We start from the raw sequence: 23,473 nt of genomic DNA, 5'->3' as shown, positions 1-23,473 counted from the left end.
GAGAGAAGAAGGAGGAGGAGGAGGAGGAGGAGGAGGAGGAGGAGGAGGAGGAGGAAGGAAGGAAGGAAGGAAGGAAGGAAGGAAGGAAGGAAGGAAGGAAGGAAGGAAGGAAGGAAGGAAGGATAAGAAATAGGATGTGGGTTTGTACTGGGCTCTTCCTCATGCATGAGACCTTCACGTTCTTAGCAGTGTCCAGTGTTACTGTCGTCTGTGATTAGGAGAATCTCTGCTCGTTCTTCATCTTGGCTTCTTTGCCCAGTGAAGGGCCGGGACAGTCTGGCACCCGGTGGGTTCCTGCCTGGCCGAGCACATCACTGTAAACTGTGTGACCACAATGACTCCTGGTTCCCTGACTTGAAACAGTGGCAGCAAACATCTCTCTTAGCACTGTGGCCTCCATGCCAGGATGCTTTTCCGGGACACCCTGCTACCAAGCAGTGCAGCGGTGGCTTCCTCCTGCGTCTGGTTCACGTCACCTTCAGCAGAACGCTGCTACTCAAAATGCCTTTCTAGACTTTACCCCCTCAGAAAGATAAAGTCGTTTTAGCAAGGTCACCCATCTATCAAATGTTGATACAATTTCTGTTATCTTTGCACCCCTGAGAATTGACTGATCTGAGGCTGGAGAGATGGGTCAGGGGTTCAGAGCAGTCGCAGAAAACGTGGGTTAAATTCCCCGCACCCACACAATGATTTACAACCATCCCAACTCCAGCACCAGGGAATCCAGTGCACTCTGCTGATCTCATAGACAACAGGCATGCGTGTGATATACAGACATACATGAAGGCAAGAATCATGTACATAAAATAAAATAATCTTAAAAAGGAGAAAAAGAAAGTTGACTCCTCTGTGCTGGTACACGCCCAGGAACTGAGCCCTCACTATAGAACAACTCGTGGCTACCTATTTTGTGGGGATTTTGTTTGCTTGTTTGTTTTCTTGAGACAAGGTCTCATTATGTAGCCTTGGCTAGCCTGGAACTCACTGTGTAGATTAGGATGCCCTCAGATTTACAGAGATCAGCCTGCCTCTCTAGTGCTGGGAATAACCACCAAGCCTGGCTTCTTGTTGTTGTTGTTTTGTTTTGCTTTTAATTAAAATTGAGTGCATTTATTTATTTATTTTGTATGCGTACTTATACATGGGCATGTGCATGCCATGGTATACATACATGTGAAAGACAGGACTTTTGGGAGTCAGTTCGCACCTTCTACCGCGTGGGTCCTGGGCCAGGAGCAAACATTGAGGCATCTCACGGACCCATGTTAGTTTTGATTTTTTTTTTTTATTTCTTTCATTAGGTTGGTTAGCATGCACAAGTGTGATCCTGTGTGCGTGTGAAGATCAGAGGACAACCTGCAGGACCTGGTTCTCTCTTATCATGCGGTTTCAGGCTGAGCAAGCTGAGGCTTGCTTAATAACAGCTTAAATACGAGTTCAGTGCAGTAGCAGGCTGGGGCTCAGGGGCAAAACCCTTGGTTAGCAAGCCTGTGACCCTGGCTTCAGAGACCTAGCGACTCAAAGCCACCAGCATTAGAAGTCCCTTAAGATACTGTGCTTACATACAGAAAGGTCCTCTGACCACTGTGGAACTGATTTTGGAGGGTATTTTGTCTTGTTTTGTTTTCCGTACAGGGTCTCATGTTGCTCGGACTCACTGTTTAGCCACATTACAAGCTTAGGATCGCCTACCTCCACCTTGCCAATGCTGAGAGTGTACGCCAGCACCTCGTTTGAATGACTGGATGTAGCTAGTAGGATAGGTGGTGATGTTGTTGTTGTTGTTGTTTAGTATGTGACGTCTGCCTGTATGTGTCTGTGCATCCCATGTGCGTAGTACCCCCACAGACCAGAAGAGGGCTTGGGTCCTCTGGGATGGTTGTTAGCTGCCGTGTGGGTGCTGGGAACAGTGAGAGCTCTCAGCCTCATAGCCCCCTCCCCAGACCCATCCTGATGTTTTTATCTGTCATCCCTGTTGAGCTGCTCGTATATTGTCACAGCCTGTGTCCCAAGAAGTCAGGTTTTGCCACCAATCCTCAATAAACCAATTAATAGTGAAAAGCAGAAAAGGGAGAATCATTCAGTGTGGGCACGGAGACAAAGAGGTCCAGTGGTGTCCCCCGGTCTATCTTTTGGGGGTCCTGACATGAGTGTAGGGTAACTAGAAGCAGGAGATATGTGGGTTCCAAAAGGTGTGGTCCATGGCCCATTCCCACTATGGCTCCAGGCCCCCTCTGCAAGGCCAGCTAAACAGTCAGTCCTAGTGGGAGAGACAAGGTCTTCTCCTGTTTCCTCTGGGGAAATTCTAATATCTTGGGGGCCTTCCTTTCAATACTCTGATTACTCTATAGCCAAAGAGGAGAGCACAAGTGTCTCCTTAGACATTCATTCTCTCCAGAGAGGCCAGGTCCAATATCAGGAGGATCACAGTTACAGGCACAGTAACAGGTCCCCCCTATGGCTCCATGGTTCCATGACCCATTAGCTAAGCCAGTAAAAACTACAAGAGGTCAACAGAGCAAGTTCCAGGTCTACACAGAGAAGCCCTGTCTCAAAACAACAACAAGAAAGCCTTAGTAAGAGAACACTATGGGGGTAACTGGAGAGATGGCTCAGCGGCTGTTACAGGGGACCTGAACTTGGTTCCCAGCACCCATGATCTGAAGACACAGCCACCCGTAAAGCCAGCTCCAGGCTATCCAGTGACTCTGGCCTCCGCGGGCACCTGCACGCCCCAGAACAACCATAGACTTTAACTCGAGGATAAAGAAACAGTTCAAAGAGTGTCCCTGCCATGCTTGCTGTGTGTCCTGGGCCACCTGGCATCTGTGCTTAGGAGCTCACAGGATGGCCAGAATGGGAGGAGGCTACATCTTCTTCCAGAAAGCCCAGCCCCTCCGGAGGCTTCCACAGGAACACTGACTTCCATTTAGGATGTAGACAACCTTGAGTCACAGTCCACACCTATACTACCTGACCATCAAAACAGAATCAGGAGTTCAAGGCCAGCTGCAAAGCAAATCCAAGGCCATTCTGATCCATATGAGATGCTGTAGAAGAAAAAAAATAGTCAGTGTTAAAAATTTAACTGAAATGACAGAAATCTGTTGTTCGTAAAGTCTTGGTTTGACTCTGACTCTCTCCTCTCTATCATCTAGCTATCTATGATCTATCTATGATCTACCTAGCCTCTATTATATATCATTTACCTAATATCTATCATCTACCTACTGTCTATCTATGATTAACCTATCTATCAACCTATCATCTATCTATCATCTGTCTATCATCTATCAACCTATCATTTATCTATCATCTATCTATGATCTATCTGTCTATCTATCATCTACCTATCATCTATCTATCTACTTATTATCTATCTATCATCTATCATCTGTCTATCATCTATCAACCTATCATTTATTTATCATCTATCTGTCTATCATCTATCTATGATCTATCTGTCTATCTATCATCTACCTATCATCTATCTATCTACTTATTATCTATCATCTATCATCTGTCTATCATCTATCAACCTATCATTTATCTATCATCTATCTGCCTATCATCTATCTATAATCTATCTATCTATCTATCTATCTATCTATCTATCTATCTATCTATCTATCATCTGTCTATCTCTAGCTCTATGTACATTGTATTCACAAGTCTGTCTGCAGGTACAAAGTACCCGTATACACAGAGGCCAGAATGGACCCTGCCTAGCCTGATCCATAACTGTCCATGTTATTCTTTTGAGACAGGGTCTCTCCCTGAACATGGAGGTAAGCAGGAGGCCAGCAAGCCCCAGCCATGCTCCTGACCCTCTTTGTTAAAGTAGGACAATGGGGCTGGAGAGATGGCTCAGTGGTTAAGAGCTTTGCCTGCTCTTCCAAAGGTCCTGAGTTCAATTCCCAAACAACCATATGGTGGCTCACAGCCATCTGTAATGAGACTTGGTACCCTCTTCTGGCCTGCACTGTATACATAATAAATAAATAAATAAATAGTAGGACAATCTCAGATTCTGATCACCTTTGCATCTCGGAGCGGTGGTAGCGTGTCCCCAGTGTTGCCCCCGAACAGTCTGACTCTAGGAAAACTGCAGCTGGTCTGGGAAGTGTGTGGACACGGCAGGAGGCAAAGCCAGCCAGGGCATTGGAGATACTGGGATGTAACCATGGCAGGACTTTTTCTCTATATTACAGAAAATGAAATGATTTTTTTAATGCACCAATCTAAGTTGTTGTTGTTGTTGTTGTTGCTTAAAGTACACTTGATTTGTTTCTGGAGTCAGACCCACATAGACAGATGAACAGCTGTCTGTCTGTCTGATGATCTGTATAACAAGGAGAAAGCAGAAGGGGTCAGAGCAAGCGGTAAATCAATAACCTATAAGAGCAGACGCTGTGGGGCTGGAGAGATGGCTCAGAGGTTAAGAGCACTGCCTGCTCTTCCAGAGAGAGGTCCTGAGTTCAATTCCCAGCAACCACATGGTGGCTCACAACCATCTGTGTTGATCAGGTTCCGTCTTCTGGCCTGCAGACAGAATACTGTACACATAATAAATAAATAAAAAAAATAGCAGACCCTGTGCGCTGGGAAGGGGTGGGCCGAAGGTCCTGACAGTAGGTAGCTATTGAGTGAAATAATAAGTTCATATTGTAAAGACTCGCCTTAGAAGTCATGTCATGCCAGCCGGTGGTGGTGCACGCCTTTAATCCCAGCACTCAGGAGGCAGAGGCAGGCGGATCTCTGTGATTTCGAGACCAGGCTGGTCTACAGAGCGAGTTCCAGTTCAGGCTTCAAAGCTACACAGAAAGAAATCGTGTCGTGATCTGAGATTCAGGTGGGAGTGGATATCCTAAATATGGCCCTCGCCCCTCTTGAACCTCTCTGGGCCGTCAGATAGATGACTAAGACAGGGGTATCACAAACACAGCTGCCACCTTTACCTCTTTCTGGGAGGCAGGAGGGTGCATCACAGGGGCTAGAGGTACATGAACCAAGCCGAGTGAGACAACTTAGCGGTCCCCTCCAGCTCCTTGAACTTAGCGAGAGGCTCAGCTGTGAGACAATGGGTTGGACCTGAGTCCAGGCAGGCTCTTGCTGTGACCCCGAAGGCACCAGGGACATCTTCCGGTGGGATCTTCTCCTGGAGGACTTTTATTCCTCAGGAGCATTAGCTAGAAAAAAGGGAAAAGAGGGAGTTGACCTGAATTGTCTATCGCTCAGTGTTGGGATCCGCGGGAGAGCCTGGAAGTCAGTGTATGCAGAAGGTTTCTCTTTGTGTTTGCTGAGCATCTGACCACATAACGAAGGTGACCCCATTGCGTATGTTCACACCTCCTGAGCATGTGATAGTGTAACATGACAACACATGGTTTCTTCCTTCGATTCTCAGACAATGCCTAGGAAAACAACATTGCTGTGACCCTTTCTTTTATCGTTAAGGAAATTGTTTGAGTCACAGAACAGCAGAGACAGGACGGAGAAATGGGGCCCTTTTGTTTATGGTTCATCAGAGAATTTTATTTTATTTTATTTTATTTGGGGAGCGGTTCGAGACAGGGTTTCTCTCTATAGTCTTGGCTGTCCCGGAACTTGTTCTGTAGACCAGGCTAATCTCGAACCCTGACTAAGGATTTTGGTTTTTTAGTAACCTGAGGAAGCATGGGCGATACAGAAGTGAGTATTTTTTTAGGTGAGATTATCCAAGTGGTAGCTAGGACCCAAGGCGACAAGATAGAGTCGTGTGGGTTTGCTGTAAACACAGAGGTACCGGCCGTGTGTGCATGGGGAAGGTATGGGAGCTGAACGGAGAAACAGTGGGAACGGAATTCCGAACACTGCCCAGGGCTTGCTCTTTGCTGGCAGAAGGTCCTACGGGGAAATGGTTCTTTATGTCCCTTTTTTTCTGAACCATGCTCCACAAATGGGAAGCAGAGAAGCAGCCATAGTTCTCCAGGAGGCTGAAAAACTGTGGCCAGATGTTTGGAGCCTCAGGGCGGACAAGGAAATAGCAGCCTAGGGTGAATGCATTCAGACACTTGACTTGCTGAAGTCGCCCTGAAGGAAGGCTTAGCTTGACTCTTCAAGGAGGCAATATAGAGACCGAGAGATTCTCAGAGTCAGTTTATAAACAAGTGTGTTATAAAATTGTGTTGGGGGTAGGGATGGGGGTTCCTCTTAGTGAGCAGTTGTGCCCAGCAAACAAAGCTTCTGAAACAAAGGGTGGGAGGGACGGGGACAGGAGGGCAGATAGGTAGGAAAACAGACAGAAACCACAGAGGATGGGAGAGAGGCATTAGGAGGCAGGGAGGAACTCAGTGTTGGCAGGTATAATCTGGGGAGCTACGGTGGCTGATGTGGCCCAAGCTTGCCACACTCACTAGGGTGTGCGTGCAGGTGCTCCCAACCTCTCATTTCCTCCTCAGTGTTAATTACCAACCACCCAAATCAACTCCAGCCGGCTGCTTTGTTTGGCATTAGCTGTATGTGTTGTTCTGAGCTTCCACTCCTTTTCTCCCTTGCTACCTGAGCTACTGCCACTGACCAATCTAGTTCACGTTGATGCATAACTTCCATTTAGAAACGTCCATTTCCGAGGTGGGCATTTTCCAGGCTTCTCCTCTCACTACTTTGTGGTGTGTTACCCCTAAGCAGCATCTCTATGACCCCCACCCCCACCCCCAGCCCTGACCCGACCCCAGCAAAGACCTCACTTATTCTGCCCATGGACTTGTGTTCAAGTTCAGCGCCTGAGAGTGTTTTCCCGTGCCGCGATTTGCAGGGGCTGTCTGTCACTGACGATGTCAGAAGCTTGAAACGCACGCAGAAATCACGGTGCCTGTTTTCGCTGTCTTCCAGTGTCATCTTGCATTACAACATATAAGAAGACACCACCTCCAGTCCCACCCAGAGCCACCACGAAACCCTTCATTTCTATCACAGCTCAGAGTAGTACAGAGTCTGCGCAGGACGCCTACATGGACGGACAGGGCCAGCGCGGAGACATGATCAGCCAGTCTGGCCTCAGCAACTCCACCGAAAGCCTGGACAGTATGAAGGCTCTGACGGCCGCCATCGAGGCCGCAAATGCCCAGATCCACGGCCCAGCGAGTCAGCACATGGGCAATAATGCCGCCGCTGCCACCACCGCCACCACCATAGCCACTGTCGCCACCGAGGACAGGAAGAAAGACTTCAAGAAAAACCGATGCCTCTCTATCGGGATACAGGTAACAGCTCCCTGGACCCTTGAAACAATCTGAGTACTAGGATGTGTACCTCTTCCTAGTTTTTTGTTTGTTTGTTTTTTTTTTTTTCGAGACAGGGTTTCTCTGTGGCTTTGGAGCCTGTCCTGGAACTAGCTCTTGTAGACCAGGCTGGTCTCGAACTCACAGAGATCCGCCTGCCTCTGCCTCCCGAGTGCTGGGATTAAAAAAATGCGCCAGTTTTGCTGTTTTGTTTTTGTTTTGTTTTGTTTTGACCCAACTCCTCCCAGATCCTCCCCACCTCCTGGCCAAATACACATGCTTTCTTTCTCTGTCTCATTAGGAAACAACAGGCACATAAAAATAAAATAAAGCAGAAATAAATAAGCCAAAACAGGAGAAATCAAATAGAAAGAAAAAAAGGGACCAAAGAAAAAGCACAAGAAATATGTATAGATGTAGATACACCTGTCGACACACTGAGCTCCCATACGAAACATAAAACAAAAGACCTGTAAGTTTTATTTTATTTTTTTTAAAGATGTATTTATTCATTATGTATACAGTGTTCTGTCTGCATGTATACCTGCAGACCAGAAGAGAGCGCCAGATCCCATTACAGATGGTTGTGAGCCACTATGTGGTTGCTGGGAATTGAACTCAGGACCTCTGGAAGAGCAGCCAGTGCTCTTAACCTCTGAGCCATCTCTCTAGCCCCGACCTGTAAGTTTTAAAAAAGAAAAAATCCTAGACAAAGCATTACAGACAAAAACCTCCAAAACCCACCACCGAGTTCGTGTAGTTGTGGGCCGGGGCCTCCCCTTCCGAGTGGTTTGTCCACCCAGTGAGACTCCATTGGAGAGAATGAATTTTCCTTTGCAAGCCGATGTCCACTTAGGTAGCTGTGGGCTAGGATGGGGCTCGTGCCCGCTTCTTTCAGCACCGGGAGCCCATCTGGCTCAGCACCATGCAGGCCCCGTGCCTGCTGCCACAGTGAGTTCCTATGTATGCCAGTTCTGTGGTGTCCTTGGTGTCTTCTTAGGACATAGAGATACTTCTGCCAAGCCTGAGCTCAATCTGCAGAATCCACGGGAGGAAGGAGAGACCCACCACCTACAGCATGTCCTCCACCTCCAGTGCAGTGCTGTGGCCCGTGCTCACACACACACACACACACACACACACACACACACACACACTCATACAATACATGCACTCTCACGGACTCACCCACACTCACATATTACATACACACATCCTCACAGGCACACACATTCACACAATACATATACTCATGCACATTCACACATACTCATACACACACGCATACTTACCCACATGCATGCACACTCATGCACATTCACACACACACACTTGCACGCTCATGATACCAAATTTGTAAAGACGACCTGGCGTGGTATCGCTGTGGTCACCATCAGGTTGCCCTATGCCTAACCCTATTGAAATGCCATATGAGAACAAAACGTGGTCCATCACTCACAGATGTAGCAGACCAAGGGCGGAGCTACTACTAGTGTGGAAAGCCCAGGGTCGTCGTTGGCTATTTAATCGTGCGTTTCATGAAACTTCTCGGTTCCTTGCTCTCTTTCCTTTTCCCAACTCATGCTCCACAGCGGAAGTACTAAGGAAATATTTTCTGTGTTGTGGGTTTTCTAAAATAACACCCATCTGATCATCTGATCTTATTTATTGTATGTGTACACACACACACACTTGCAGCAGCACACATGTGAAGGTCAGAGGTCAACTCTCAGGACTCGATTCTCTTCTTCTACCATGTGGGTCCTAGGCACGAAACTCAAGTCCTGAGGCCAAGCCGTAGGTCCGCTACCCACTGAGCCGTCTCGCCAGCCCCTCCTTTGTTTTTTTTGCACCCATCTGGGGGACCCTAAGACGCATCCATGTCTGTGGTGCCTTCTGCAGGTGCCTGTTGGACAGACATCTCTCTACAGGGCAGACCATGGGTCACAGACACACTGAACCCACTCTTGGCACAGCTGAAGGCCAGGCGTGGGCACATTTTCACCCTGATGTTGTACTTTCACAGTTCATTCTGCAGAGTTCCCCTTTAAGGACCATTAATCCTTCCCTCATAGAGGGGAGTCAGATGCCCTCCAAGAGCCTCCAGGTTACCATAGTGCAAGTGGTGGGGTCTTCCAAAGAGCTTATCACACTGAAGCTGGGGAGTAGGTGACATCATAGGAGTCACGAGACCAAGCCAACCCCCTGCCCCCATCTCCTGGTTCCCACTGGCAGCTAAATTTCCCTTCCATCACTAAGAGATGCCCTTACCTGTCAAATGATGAGATTACAGGCATACATCACCAGCGCTAAGAAACAGTAAAGATGTTTAATTTTATTTATCGTGTGTGTAGAAGAGTGGGGGAATATGCACCCCAGCATGCATGTAGGGTCAGAAAAGAACTTACAGGAGGGGGTTCTCTGCTTCCATTATCCGGGCCCCAGGGTCTAATTCAGCTTGACAGGCTTGGCAGCGTGCCTTTTCCCAATGAACCATCTTGCTCACCCAAGAATGAGGGGTTTAAAGCTTTAAATTCCAGGCTGGCAAGATGGTTCTGAGGGGAAAGGCTCTTGCTGCACAAGCTTGATCATCTGAGCTTGAGACCCAGAGCCCGTGCTCCTGAGAGTTGTCCTCCGAACTCCACGGGAACACCACGGCAGGCACCCCACCTCATCCCATATCACGAGACACACGCAACCTAGATTCCTGTGGACACAGGTCTCTGCTTGGCATGCTGAACAGTTCTGCCGTGGCTCTTGGTGGTGGCTGCACGGCAATATGAATATGCTCAGTACCGCTCGACCATGCACATCGCCATGGTTACAGTGAGAAAGTTGATGTAACACGCTTCACCATGGCAATTAAAATGCCTGCCCTTCTATCTGGAACTAAATTAGTGTCACGGAATGATCGCTTGCTTTTTGTTTCCTCAGCGTTTAGTCCGTTCTTTTTCCTATTATTTTCAATAGCTAATCCATCATTCAAAACTCAAAGCACTGTTTAGCTTTTATTTACTTATTTTGTGTGCGCCTGTCTGCGAAATGTGCCTGGGTGCATGCCGGAGCTTGTGGAGGTTAAAAAGAAGGCATTGGCTACCTTTGAGTAGGAGTTACAGACAGATGTCTGCCACCGTGGGCGTGGCTCCCCTGCAAGAGCAGTCAGTGCTCCTAACCTCACAGCCATCTCTCTAGCCCCCAAAAACTTAAAAAAAATATATATGATGAATAGATTCCTGCACAAGTTGTGATCAATAACCAATCAGTTCTCTTTTGGGGGGAAATCAATAAACTCAGTATTTGCATATACTGATTTTTGTGAATACTCTAGCAAATATATGTTTTGCTTATTCCTTATTTTTTGCCCTGATATTAGCATATACCTTACAAGTATATACTCTATACTTTGCTTTAATTTTTTTTCTTTTATTACGTTTGGTTATTTATTTAGTGGGGGGTGGGGTGTCTCACTTCAAGAAGTCAGGGGACCGAATGTGGGACTTGGTTCTCTCTTTCTATCACGTGGCTCCTAGAGATTCAATTCCAGTTGGTAGCCTGTGATTGTACACATTGAGCCATTTCATCAGCCCACCTTTTCTCTCTCTTTCTTTTTTATTTTATTTTTTTCAGGACAGAATTTCTCTATGTAACCCTAGAACTTGCTTTGGAGACCAGTCTAGCCTCAAACTCAGAGATCCACCTGCCTCTGCCTCCCAGTACTGGGATTAAAGGTGTGCACCACCACCGCCCAATGTAAAACTGTGTTTTATTAAAAATCAGCAGAGTTGGGGGCTGGAGAGATGGCTCCACAGTTACGAGCGCTTGTTGCTTTTGCAGAGCATCAGGGTTCAGTTCCGGCACTGACATAATGGCTCACAGCCTGTGACTCCAGTTTCAGGGGATCTGTCGCCCCCTTCTGGCCTCCCCAGGCACTTGCACATACATGGTGCACATACATATACTCAGATACACACACACATACACAGATGTGTGTGCGTGTTTTTAAAAAATATTATCAAACTCAGAGGGCATGCTAACTAACGTAGTGATTGCTGGCTTCAGATGCACAAATATGAAAGACATCCTAAGTCCTAGAGCATCCCCACACAGCACCGAAGCCTGAGGAGAAAGCGCATTTGTCTCTCGAGTGAGGTGATGGGAAGGACCAACCCTGTCTGCTTGATGCTTTCCTCAGGTGGATGATGCTGACGAGCCTGAGAAGCCAGGGGAGAATAAGGCGCCCAGTAAGTTCCAGTCCGTGGGAGTGCAAGTCGAAGAGGAGAAGTGGTGAGTCCACAGTTTGTCCTTGTCTTCCTGTCTGCTGCTGGCCAGGGTGGTGCGACACTCATCCTCCACAAACCTCTGCCTTCCTGCCACTAGGTTTGGGAGAGGGCAGATGTGGAACTGCCAGAGCCCCTCTGTAAAATTCACAGCCATTCTATATTAATTTTACTTTATTAGTATTGTTATTATTATCACGTTGTTGTTGCTGCTGCTGCTGCTGCAGCTGCTGTTAAAACAGAGTTGTGCTGTGTACCCCTGGCTGACCTGGAACTCTAAACCAAGCTGGCCTCAAATACACAAAGATTGGTCTGCCGCTGTCTTCTGAGTGCTGGGATTAAAGGTGTATGCCACCGTGCCCAGCCATGTGGCTTTATTTTAATTGCGTATTTGTCTGTGTGTGGGTATGTGCTGGGGAGTGCAGGTGTACTTACACACACACAAAAGAGAGAGAGAGAAAGAGAGAGAGAGAGAGAGAGAGAGAGAGAGAAAAGAAAAAAATGTTAAAAAATGTTTTTTAAGTACACAAGGACCCAAGGCCCAGCTTTACATCACTGATAGCGAAAGCAAACTTCCTATAGAATCTTAGCATCCAGAGGTGTTAAATTCAATTTCATCATATCTCAGAATCCCATTGCTGAAACTGACTACTGATGTTAATATTTTCATTTTTTAATTTTATTTATTTTTATTTCCTGTGCATTGGTGTTTTGGCCTGCATGTATGCCTGCATGAGGGTATTGGACCCCTTGGAACCGGAGCTACAGACAGTTGTGAGCTGGCATATGGGTACTGGGGATGAAACCTAGGTCCTCTGCAAGAGTAGCCAGTGCTTTTGAGCACTGAGCCATCTCCCTAGACACCCAGTATTTTCATTTTACAAATAAGATTCTATGAACTTATGGACTCAGATGTCCTGTTGCCACAGAGCAAAGATTAAACAATATGGGGGACCCAGTTTTGGTTCTTAGAACCCACAACCCTTTACTCACGGTTGCCTGACACTCCAGCTCTGGGAGAGCCGACACATCTGAGTGTGGGTGTGTGCTCTGAGTCTCTCGAGTGTGCACACACACACACACACACAATTAAAAATTACCAATTTTTAAACAATAGAGCTACGCCATTCCTCTCCTGCTGTATCTAACCTCTGCCCAATCCTCGCCTGAGGGACCTTGAACCTAAAACTGCACATCCTTGTACTTGGAGTCCTTCAGTGTAAAAGGGTGACAATTTCCAGTCTGGCATATCAGGAGCTGGGAAGTCACCCCTGTACCCTCTAATAAGTAAAAATCTGAACAAACAAACAAGACAAACCATGTCCTTGGGGCTGGAGAGGTGGCTCAGCAGTTAAAAGCACTGACTGCTCCTCTAGAAGACCCAGGTTCGATTCCCAGCACCCACATGGCTGCTAAAAGCTGTCCAGATGGGTCCAGTTTCGGGGTCCATCACACCAGGAATGCATGTGGTGCAAGCAGGCAAGATACCCCACATAGTAAATAAATAAATCTTTAAAAGTAAGTCCTGGGGCTGGAGAGATGGCTCAGAGGTTAAGAGCACTGGCTGCTCTTCCAGAGGTCCTGAGTTCAATTCCCAGCAACCACATGGTGGCTCACAACCATCTGTACTAAGATCTGGCGCCCTGCTCTGGCGTGTGGGCATACATCGAGGCAGAATGTTGTATACATAATAAATAATAAATAAATCTTAAAAAAAAAAAGTAAGTCCTAAATCTATTAAAGAAGTGAAGTCATGTGATACAATACGACCTGCCCCTGCTCCCCCTACACACAGGCACACACACTGGATTAGAGAAACTGGAGACAGATACCAGATACAATCACAAACATGGGAGGGAAGACCAGCCACAGGCCTAAACCAGTCCTGGGGAGGGAAAACCCACATTGTCATCAATTCCTGCCCCCTCAGAAGAAACTGCCCAGGAAGAACTTAGGGCAGGAACTGAGGACACCCTGTACTTGGTATATTTTACCTCAGGAACGTTCCTGGGCCTGAACAGTGAACAGAGGGACAATCCCATATAGGCAGCAGGAAGAGGAAAGCGAAGGGGACCATTTTTAAACTGGGCCTGCACTCAGCAAGAACGATGTCGTTGATGTCATGGTGGGGGGTTCCCCTGCTGGAGTTTCATCCTACGTAGGGAAGAGGGATTCCCCTTTACGGTCCTCAGCTTCACATGTAAGGGATGGGATCTGCCCAGCCCCCCACCTCACCACCATCTCCCCCTCAGCTATCTTATCCCAAATAAAAGAGAGAAATAACTGAGGCACTCCCATGAAGTTCACAGTCCAGGGGATAGGGTCACAAAGAGGGAAGACAACCCCAGTTTTATAGGACAGACATATTTGCCACACACCTTCCCACGACTGACTCGGGCCAGTTACCATGTTTTCTCTCATGCCATGCATGCATCATGTCCACTTGTCCAGACGTAGTAAGGCACCGCAAGTGGTTAAAGATATGATGTGGAAAACACTTGGGAAAGTATCTATATCAGGGCCAGGTGTGACAAGGATGATGTGGAAAACACTTGGGAAAGTATCTATATCAGGGCCAGGTGTGACACGGATGTTGCACTGTTACAAGCAATCCTTTGAAAGCATTGATTAAGATGCTCAGGGCTGGAATGGAGGGAAATTCCAAGTAAAACAGATGAACGTAAGCAGAAAGGGGAATCACAAGAAAGTGTCAAAGTAAATGCTAGGAGACTAAGAAAAACGCGTAACAAAGATGAAGACTGTTAGCTGAGGGTATAACTTGGGGTTAGACTGCACTGTGAGCGTGTGCAGGCCCTGTTGTGAGTTCCCTGTGCTCAGAGTGTGAGACCCTGTATGAGCTCTCTGTGTGTGTTCAGCCATGAGCTCCCTGTGTTCAGCATGTGCAGGCCCTATGTTTAGCCATAAGCTCCCTATGTTCAGCCATGAGTTCCCTGTGTTCAGCCATGAGCTCCCTGGGCTCAGCCATGAGCTAGCTGTCTGCACTCTCATGAGCACCAAAATGCAGAAGCCACACAGAAGCCTTTGATGGGATCAATAGTAACTCTCAGAGCTTGAGGGTACAATCATCTCTGTATCGCTGAACTTGAAGATGTGACAATAGAAAACTCCAAAACACGAGCAAAGAGACGGAAAGGCTGAGAACACAGAGCAGACGGCCTCACCATAGCAGGACAGCTACAAAGCATATCATACGTAAGACGAGAACACCAGGAGAAGGGGACAGAAGGGGAACAGAAATGGCATTTAAACAAGAACAACTAAGAAATTGCCCCCAAAGTGATGTCAGACATCAAACTACAAGCCCAGTAATCGCAAAGCGTCTCAGACAAGAGACGGGAGTGTTTAAGGTCAGGGAGAAAACCCCACCAACTCAGACTTCTGTGCTTTATGAAGTCATCTCATTAAGCCAGGCTAATTGGCACAGGTCAGTAATAGTCTCAGCTACTTGGAATTCTGATTCATGTAGATGGCAAGTTAAAGACGTGCCTGGGCTACCATGTAAATTCAAGTGTAGACAAGTTTTGGGAGCCTGTATCATGGTGGTATGTATGTACCTTTAATTCTGGCATTCGGGAGCTAGAGACAGGTGAATCTCTATGAGTTTGAGGTCAGCCTGATCTATATAGGGAGTTCTAAGCCAGCCAGGGTTACATAGTGAGACCCACCCCTGAAAATCAATCAGTCAGTCAATCAATCAACCAATGATGGCTTGGTGGTTAAGGGCACTTGTTGCTCTTGCAGAGGACCAAGGTTTGGTGCCTAGCACCCACACAACATGGGAACTCACAAGTCTCTGTAATTCCAATTCTAGAAGGTCCAATATTCCTCTGACCTCCATAGGTACCACACACACGGTGCACAGACATATATGTGGGCTAATAAAATAAATCAATCTAAAACAAGTTAAATAAATTGAGGAAGACAGAGCCACGGTCTAAGACTAATAAAAAGAATGCAGGGGTGTGAAGCCCACACCATCTGGAACCACAGTCAGGCAAGGGTCTGGGGAGTAAAGAACTCACAGAGAGGCGGGTCACTCTGGAAGCAAGAATGCCAATTTTATTATGTTCCAAGGCAGTTTATATAGTGCGCTCCTTAACTAGTAGCCACGCCCTCGCTCTCAGGATTTTCTACTGCAAGCTCACCAGAAACCACTTGCTTGTTATCAGGAACTCATGAAGGTTTTGCGCTCAGATGAGCTGCAAGCATAGAAAAAACAAGTTGTTTACTCTGGCAAACAAGGGGTCATAGAAAGTTCAGGGTCTGAGGGTCGGCAGCTCCCAACAGAGGAGCAGCTGCAGACAACAGATCAAGGGATGCTATCAGGGATAAAGAGAGGCACTGCCTAGGGACTGGAGAGATGAAATGGCTCCGAGGAACTGAGTTTTGTTTGCAGATCCCACATTATGTAAATGGCAGGAATTTTCTAACTATCTTTTTCTACATCATTTTCTACATATGTCGCCTTGTGATCTATGAACAAAAGCCACTGATGCCGTCTTCCTCCACCCATGTAATATGCCCTCGTGGGCTTCTTTGCCTTTCTCGTGGCACGGAAACTCGCATTTCCAGGGGTCACAAGGCGAGCTGCAGGTGTTCTGTGAGTGACAGGAGTTCTACTCCATGCCTCGTTTACAAGAGGTTTGAAAAAAACTCTTAACATTATATTTATCTGTGCGTGTGTGCACATATGTGTTTATACGTGTATGGCAGTGCACGTGCGGAGGTCGGAGGGCAGACTTCTTTCCTTCCATCACGTGGGTCAAGGGGTGCCAGGCTTGGTGGCAAGGATCTTTTCCCAGTGAGCCACCCCCCAGGCTCTAGTTCTCTTTTATCATAAAGAGGCGGCTTTCTCTTATGATGAACGGGTGTTAGAACCCTGGCACTTTATGCACACGCCGATGTGACCATGTGATTGCTTTCCTTTGGCTTTATTTTTTTTCCTGATTTTTTAAGACAGAGTTTCTCTGTGAAACAGTCCTGTCTGTCCTGGAACTCACTTTGCAGACCAGACTGGCCTTGAACTCACTGAGATCTGCCTGCCTCACAAGTGTTGGGATTAAAGGTATGCACCTCCACAGCCTGGCTTCTTTGGCATGTTTATGTACCAGTTGTTTTTCAAAGGTTGAACCAGACTTGTATGCCTCTGATAAATTAGAATTGATCCTGAGGTGAAGTTCATTTAGTTTCCATTTCTTTCTCTCTCGAGATGTGGATATACATATATATATAATATATATACATATTATATATATACACACATATATACTTTGTTGTTATTGTGGGGGGGGTTGTTATTTATTTATTTATTTATTATGTATACAATATTGTGTCTGTGTGTATGTCTGCAGGCCAGAAGAGGGCACCAGACCTCATTACAGATGGTTGTGAGCCACCATGTGGTTGCTGGGAATTGAACTCAGAACCTTTGGAAGAGCAAGCAATGCTCTTAACCACTGAGCCATCTCTCCAGCCCCCTGTTATTGTGTTTTGAGCCAGGATTTCTCTGTGTAGCCTTGGTTGTACTGGAACTTACTCAGTAGACCTCAAACTCAGAGATCCGATTGCCTCTGCCTCCTGAGTTCTGGGATTAAAGCCTGCACCACGGCCACCCAGCAATTTCATTATATCTTGTTGAAGATTTTTATATCTGTGTTCATAATACTGATTTGCAGTTTTCTTATGTTTTGGATTTGGATAGTAGGATCTTGCTGATCTTGTGGGATAAGTTTGGAACCAACTTTCATGATGCTTCTATTATTATTATTATTGATGATTAATAATAAATAAAATTTAAACTTTTTTGGAAATGGGGCCTGGAGATAGGGTTCAACGGCTAAAAGCATGGCTGCTCTTACTGAGAACTGTAATTCAGTTCATAGCACCCAGAATGTGTCTCACAACCATCTGTAACTCTAGTTCCAAGGGCATCTGACACCCTCTTCTGGCCTTTGTGGGCACTGCATGCATGCTATGGACATACGAAACATTCAAACACATTAAAAAAAATCTACAAAAAAAAAATTAGACATGCACAAGGCTGGGTTGTAACTCCATCCTGTAGTGCTCACTTAGAATCCGCGAGGCTCTGGGTTCAGTCCTCAGCGCTGCCCAAGCAGACAAGCAGCAGGCCTGACAGACACACACTGACAGATAGACACCACCCTCCTGTCTGAAAGGCTGCTCATGGTCCCCGATCCTGAGAGCTCAGAGCAATAGGGATGCACGGCAGTCTTGGGTGGGAATGGGAACCTTAGCCATGTAAGACAGCAGTCTGGCAATTTCTTACCATACTCTGCTCTTAGAATACTGTGCAGCGGCCGGGCTCCCCGTACATCCAGGTAAGGAGCTAATAGTTGAAGCTTTTTTAAAAAGGTATCAGACACGGGTGCCTTAAACCTCAGCACTCAGGAGGCAGAGGCAGGAGGTTCGAGGCTAGCCTGGTTTACGCAGTCAGCACCAATCCAGTCAGGACTACAGAGTGAGACCGTCTCAAAATGAATGGTACCACAGACCTGGAAAGATAGCTGGCTCGGCAGTCAAGAGTACTTACTCTGCAGTGAGGAGACTGGGGTTCAGATTCCAGCCCCACATAGCAATCCAGTTTCTCCGCAGATGCCTGTCTCCCCAGCCAGCCCTGGCTCCGTAGAGAAAGGATCCCAGGGGCTCGTTGATCTTTCGGCCTAGTTGAGAAAACAAACCCAAAGTTCAGGGAGACCTTTCCTCAGAGGGACAAATGGGGAGTGATGGGAGGGGGCGGGGGGGGATAACACCAGATACCCCCAGATACCCTCCTCCTGCACACACGCACACACAGGTACACACACAAGCACACTCACGCACACAGCAAATAAATAAACATATGGTAGCATTCTCAAAACAAGGTCTGGAGCGATGTCTTAGTGGTTCGGAGCGCTGGCTGCTCCTCCAGAGGACCCCAGTTCAATTCCCAGCACCCACACGGCAGCTTATGGTTCTCTGTGAGTCCAGGTCCAGGAAATTCATGGCATCAAGCATGCAGGCAAAATACCCATACACATAAAATAAATAAATCTTTTTTTAAAAAAATTCTTAAAATAAAAAGGAACCAGAAAAGCTGTCACGCAGGACAAACAGAAACAAAACAAACAAACAAACAACCAAGGAGGAAAGTGCTGCCCCACAACAAGCCAATGTAAACAGATGACACACCATATCATTGTGTTCAGCTGGCGTTAAAGAGAACGCCATAGTAGAAACAGAGATGGTTTGTGGCTGCCAAGGGTTGGGGGTGCCAAGGGATGGCTAGAGGCAACACAGAATTTTCGGGGCCGTGAACTCCTCTGTACCAAACTATGATGGAGCCTACATGTTAGAGCGCATTTATCGGAAGCAGCAGAACACACAACAGATACCAAGACTGAACTCTGCCTGGGCGTGGTCACACAAACCTGTAATTTCGGGACTTGGGAGGTTAAGAAGAGAACTCTCCCAAGGCCAACCTCAGCTACACAGATGAGCTAAATGACACCCTGTCTACAAAAGAAGGGGGGCGGGGAGCTGAGTGGGAAACAAACAGCCAAAGCAAGTGAACCCCAATGAACACCATCATTTGGTAACGAAGAGGTACCATTTGCACCAAATATAACATTCTAGTGAAGGGTTTTGATATCTAAATGAAGAGGAGGTTCATGGGAACTTGACATTTTATAGAATTTTGCTATGAACTCCAAACCGTTTCTAAGAACTTAGACGTATTAACTGTGAAAGAGAGGATGGATAATAGTATCAACATCAGTGGTTGTGGGGATGTGTTGTTTGGCATATGAAACATTCAGCGCAGTGCCGGGCATGCGGGATGCTCTCCTCATGTTTCCCAGGATTGTGCCGCACAGCATGGCTGTAAAGACAAAGCTATAAAAGAGCAGGGCTGCTGCGAAGGCTCAGGACTCAGAGTCGCTCAGCACCCAGCATGCAGACATGACAGAAGGAAGTTACTGACTCCAAACATTGTCTTCCGACCTCCACGTGTGTAGACTGTGGGACACACATGCTCATATGCATGCAGAAATTTTAAAGAAAGCAATAGTATAACCTTTTCTTCAAGAACAAGAGGAGGGGGCTGGAGAGATGGCTCAGAGGTAAAGCGGGCTGCTCTTCCGAAGGATCTGGGTTCAGTTACCAGCATCTACATGGCAGCTCACAGTGGTCTATGACTCCAGTTCCAGATGCCCTACTCTGGCCTTCATGGGCACCAGGGACACACATGTTGCACAGACGCCCATGCAAGCAGAACAGCCATACACATAAAGTAAAATAATAATTTAAACAGAAAGGGTCGCTAGTAGGTAGTGGCGCATGCCTTGAATCCCGCACTTAAGAGGCAGAGGCAGGTGGATCTCTATGAGTTCAAGGCCAACCTTGAACCATCTACAGAGTGAGTTCCAGGACAGCCAGGGATGTTACACAGAGAAACCCTGTCTCGAAAAACAAATAAACAGACGAGAGAGAGAGAGAGAGAGAGAGAGAGAGAGAGAGAGAGAGAGAGAGAGACCACCTTAATCTTATATTTTTCTTCAGAAACTTCCCCCACAGTCAAGCAAGTCTTCTTAGAAATGCCCTGATGCTCGCCCATCTCTGGCTGACAGTGCAGTGGTATTGTCTTAATAGGAAAAGGCGCTCGCCACACAAGCCTGATGACCTGAGTTCCCTGAAACCAACCTAAAAGAGAGAGCTATCTCCTCTGACCTTAACAAACCTGCACACGTGTGTGCACATATACACACACACATAACACATATACACACACATGCACATACAGTCACATATGTACATGCATACATTCACACACACATACAAACATTAGTCATTTTAAAGGATTTATTATGTGTATGCATCTGTATGGGCATCTGTGCACACCAGTGCAAGTGCCCGCAGAGACCAGAGCCATCAGGTTTGGGTCTGGGAACTGAACTCAGGTCCTCTTGAAAGAGCATTGTGAGCTCTCAACTACTAAACCTTTGTAATACTTTCTTGAGAAATTATTGGCAACTCTGGGCGTGACGGCATACGTCTTTAATTCCGGCACTCTCCAGGCAGAGTAGGTGGATCTCGGTGAATTGAGGCCAGCCTACACTCCACAGTGAGACAGACTGTATAGTGAGACTCTGTCTCAAAACACAAACAACTAAAGAAATAAACAAGTTAATTGATCCCCTAGAAGGGCTGCCTGTAATTTCAGTGCTTAGCCTTCTAGAATGTTACGCCACGGGCCACTTTGTAGTTGGCCTTTCTGTGAAGTAAATGGGCTCGCACAAAGATATCAGTGGCTGACCCCCGAAAGAAACCCGTTGTCAGACATGAAGGGTTTCTTTCATCTTCTTCTACAGTTCCTTTCTGTAATTCCGCTGGTGGCGGCTCATTTAGATCCCATCTTACAAGGCGGAATTGGGCGGTTGAGATTCCTTCATGGTGACTGGACACACACACACACACACACACACACACACACACACACCAATTATGTAGTGTTAATGAGGAGCCAGCTGTGTTCACACTGCATATCTGATAATAACCCAGGCTTCCTTCCCCAAACAGACTGAAGGCTAAGAAGTGCCAGCCTCACAAAAAGTGAGAAAAGAGAGAAAACAGAGCCAGAAGAAAGAAAGAAAGAAATATGCAAGAGGCCAGGACACTCCTGGCCTTTCTGAATGGTCTTTAATTTGAAAGTTGTTTAGGTAACAACCGGCCTAGAAACCCACCTGACTGATTGCTGAGCAGGGGACTTCAGAGTTCTGAGTTCAAACAAATTAGTTCAGAGGCTGTTGATAAAGAAATACATAAACAAGATACACTAGGCAGAGATCTGGTCCAAGAAGAGGCATGGGCATGGAACATCGCAGTTTGTGGGCCGCCAGGACATCCTCAGAATACCATGGTTAACCCATGTGCCATGTCCCCTCTGCTGGACAGCGTCACAGTAGGGACCATGCTGTCCAAAGGTCAGTTGTGTTAACGCCCCGAGTCACTTTTTGCAAGGAGGCTGTTCTCTTAAACCAAACTCATCACCTTTGTCAACATCAGCTGTCCCCCAGTTCCTGCTAGCTGTGCTATCCCCAGGATCCAAGGGGTGTGTATATTTGCTGACATGAAGGGCGGATCCCTCCTCCACAGCCCTGGGTGAAAGGCCTCCTACGGCTGCCCCAGCCTTTTGCCGGCTCTCAGGAATTCCTGTGAAGTCTTCTAGGCTTCCAAGCTGATAATTGGCCGCTCCAGGACTGTAATCCTTTCTGTTGACTAAGGTAAGAAAGCCTGGGGCTCCCAGGGGGCTCCTTCCCCGAAGAAGGATCGCATTCGCCTGGTGACTCTAAACTGCCCTTTGTCACTGGGCCCACTGGTGATTCTGACCCCAGCAGTGGACCCAGAAAGGGAGGTGATTACTGCCCTCCCGATAAAAGGACTATGCAGATTTACTCAGAGGCAGAGACAGAGTGATGTGGGAACAATTTATAACGGATGGGCTTCGGAGTAATTAGAAAAACAAAAACCACCTGCATCTGTGGTGCCCGTAGCTCTTCTCTTTATACTGTCTTTTTTTAAAATAAGGATTGTGTACTGTTGAATAAATCAGTACTAAGAAAAGTAGGGGCTGGAGAGATGGCTCAGCTGCTAAGAGCACTGGCCTTTCTGGCAGTTAAAGTGGGTTTGATTCCCAGCACCCACATGGCAGCTCACAACTTCTGTCACTACAGGTCCCGGGAGATCTGACACCCTCTTGTGATCTCTAAAGACGTCAGACACACCTGTGGCACACAGTCATCCCTGCAGGCAAAACACCCGTGCGCATAAAACAATCAAATGAAACAGAAAAGAGGAACATCACAACCTAAGTTTTCTCTTCGTGATGAAAAGCCCATGCCAGAGAGTCCCGCGCCAGCTACCTGAGTTTGATCCCTGGGACCTATATGGTAGAAAGAGAGAACCAAGGTCCATAAATTGGCCTCTGACCTCCATACACGTGCAGGGGCATGGGCACACCCCCGCACATATGCACATACAAAGGAAGCAAATGTTTGAAAAGCGTACAGCAACAACTTGCTAGCTTTAGGGGCACATGCCTGTGATCCCAGCACTCCGGAGACATCTCTGTGAGTTTGAGGCCACTCTGGTCTATACCGTGAGTTCAGGGAAAACCTCGCGAGTTCTGTGTTTGGTTGAGGAACACTAACACTTGTTACTACCTTTTTTTCCTTCTGTGTCGTCTTGGTGGGTGTGCAGTGGTAACTCATTAGAGTTTGAGTTTCTCTAATGAACAATGATATTGGTTGTTTTATCGTGAATATATTGGACAATCATATGTCTCTTTGTAGAGCGTCTGTTCAAGTTGTTTCCCTTTTCTTATACAAATTGGGTTGTTCTTCTGTTAGTATTTTAAGAATTGTTTGCATGTTTTTATATACAAATACAAATATACACCGGATCTTTATAAAATTTAAAATGTATTGTTTCCCTACATTCTGTGAGCTGGGTTCCCACTCATATAGGGTCGTTTGGGACACCAGAGTTTTCAATTTTGAAAATGTCCGGTTTTTATCTTTGTTTTGTTGCTTATATTTTCAGTATCCTGCTTAAGAAATCGTTCCCAAGGGGTTGGGGAGATGGGCAACCAGGGACTATGAGCCCTGGCTGCTCTTCCAGAGAACCCTGACCCAGTCCCTAGCACCCCATATTGCAGCTCAGAACCATTTGTAATACTAGTCCCAGGAGATCCAATGGCCTTTTCTGTTTGGGCACCAGGCATGAATATGATGATATGATGCACAGACATACATGCAGACAGAACACCCATACACATAATAATAAACTAATAATAATTTTTTAAAAAAGAAATCATTACCAAATCCAAGGCCAAGATTTGGCTCTACATATATA

General features: G+C 46.7%; 1 protein-coding gene across 7 annotated transcripts in view; it reads left to right on the top strand.

The window, feature by feature from the left end:
• Nucleotides 1–23,473, top strand: part of Dlgap1 (DLG associated protein 1) — a 672,355-nt gene that overhangs the window by 613,978 nt on the left and 34,904 nt on the right. For all 7 annotated transcript variants that reach the window (XM_050166170.1, XM_050166171.1, XM_050166169.1 and 4 more), the window contains 2 exons: nucleotides 6,877–7,247; nucleotides 11,458–11,549. In XM_050166170.1, the coding sequence (XP_050022127.1) occupies nucleotides 6,877–7,247; nucleotides 11,458–11,549 (463 nt within the window). The remainder of the gene's footprint in view (nucleotides 1–6,876; nucleotides 7,248–11,457; nucleotides 11,550–23,473) is intronic.

This window comes from Alexandromys fortis, unplaced genomic scaffold (assembly GCF_014885135.2).
Source record: "Alexandromys fortis isolate MF-2015 unplaced genomic scaffold, M_Fortis_MF-2015_v1.1 scaffold_143, whole genome shotgun sequence".
NCBI lineage: Eukaryota > Metazoa > Chordata > Mammalia > Rodentia > Cricetidae > Alexandromys > Alexandromys fortis.
Note: the sequence above shows the minus strand (reverse complement) of the source record. Positions and strands in the feature narration are given on the sequence as shown.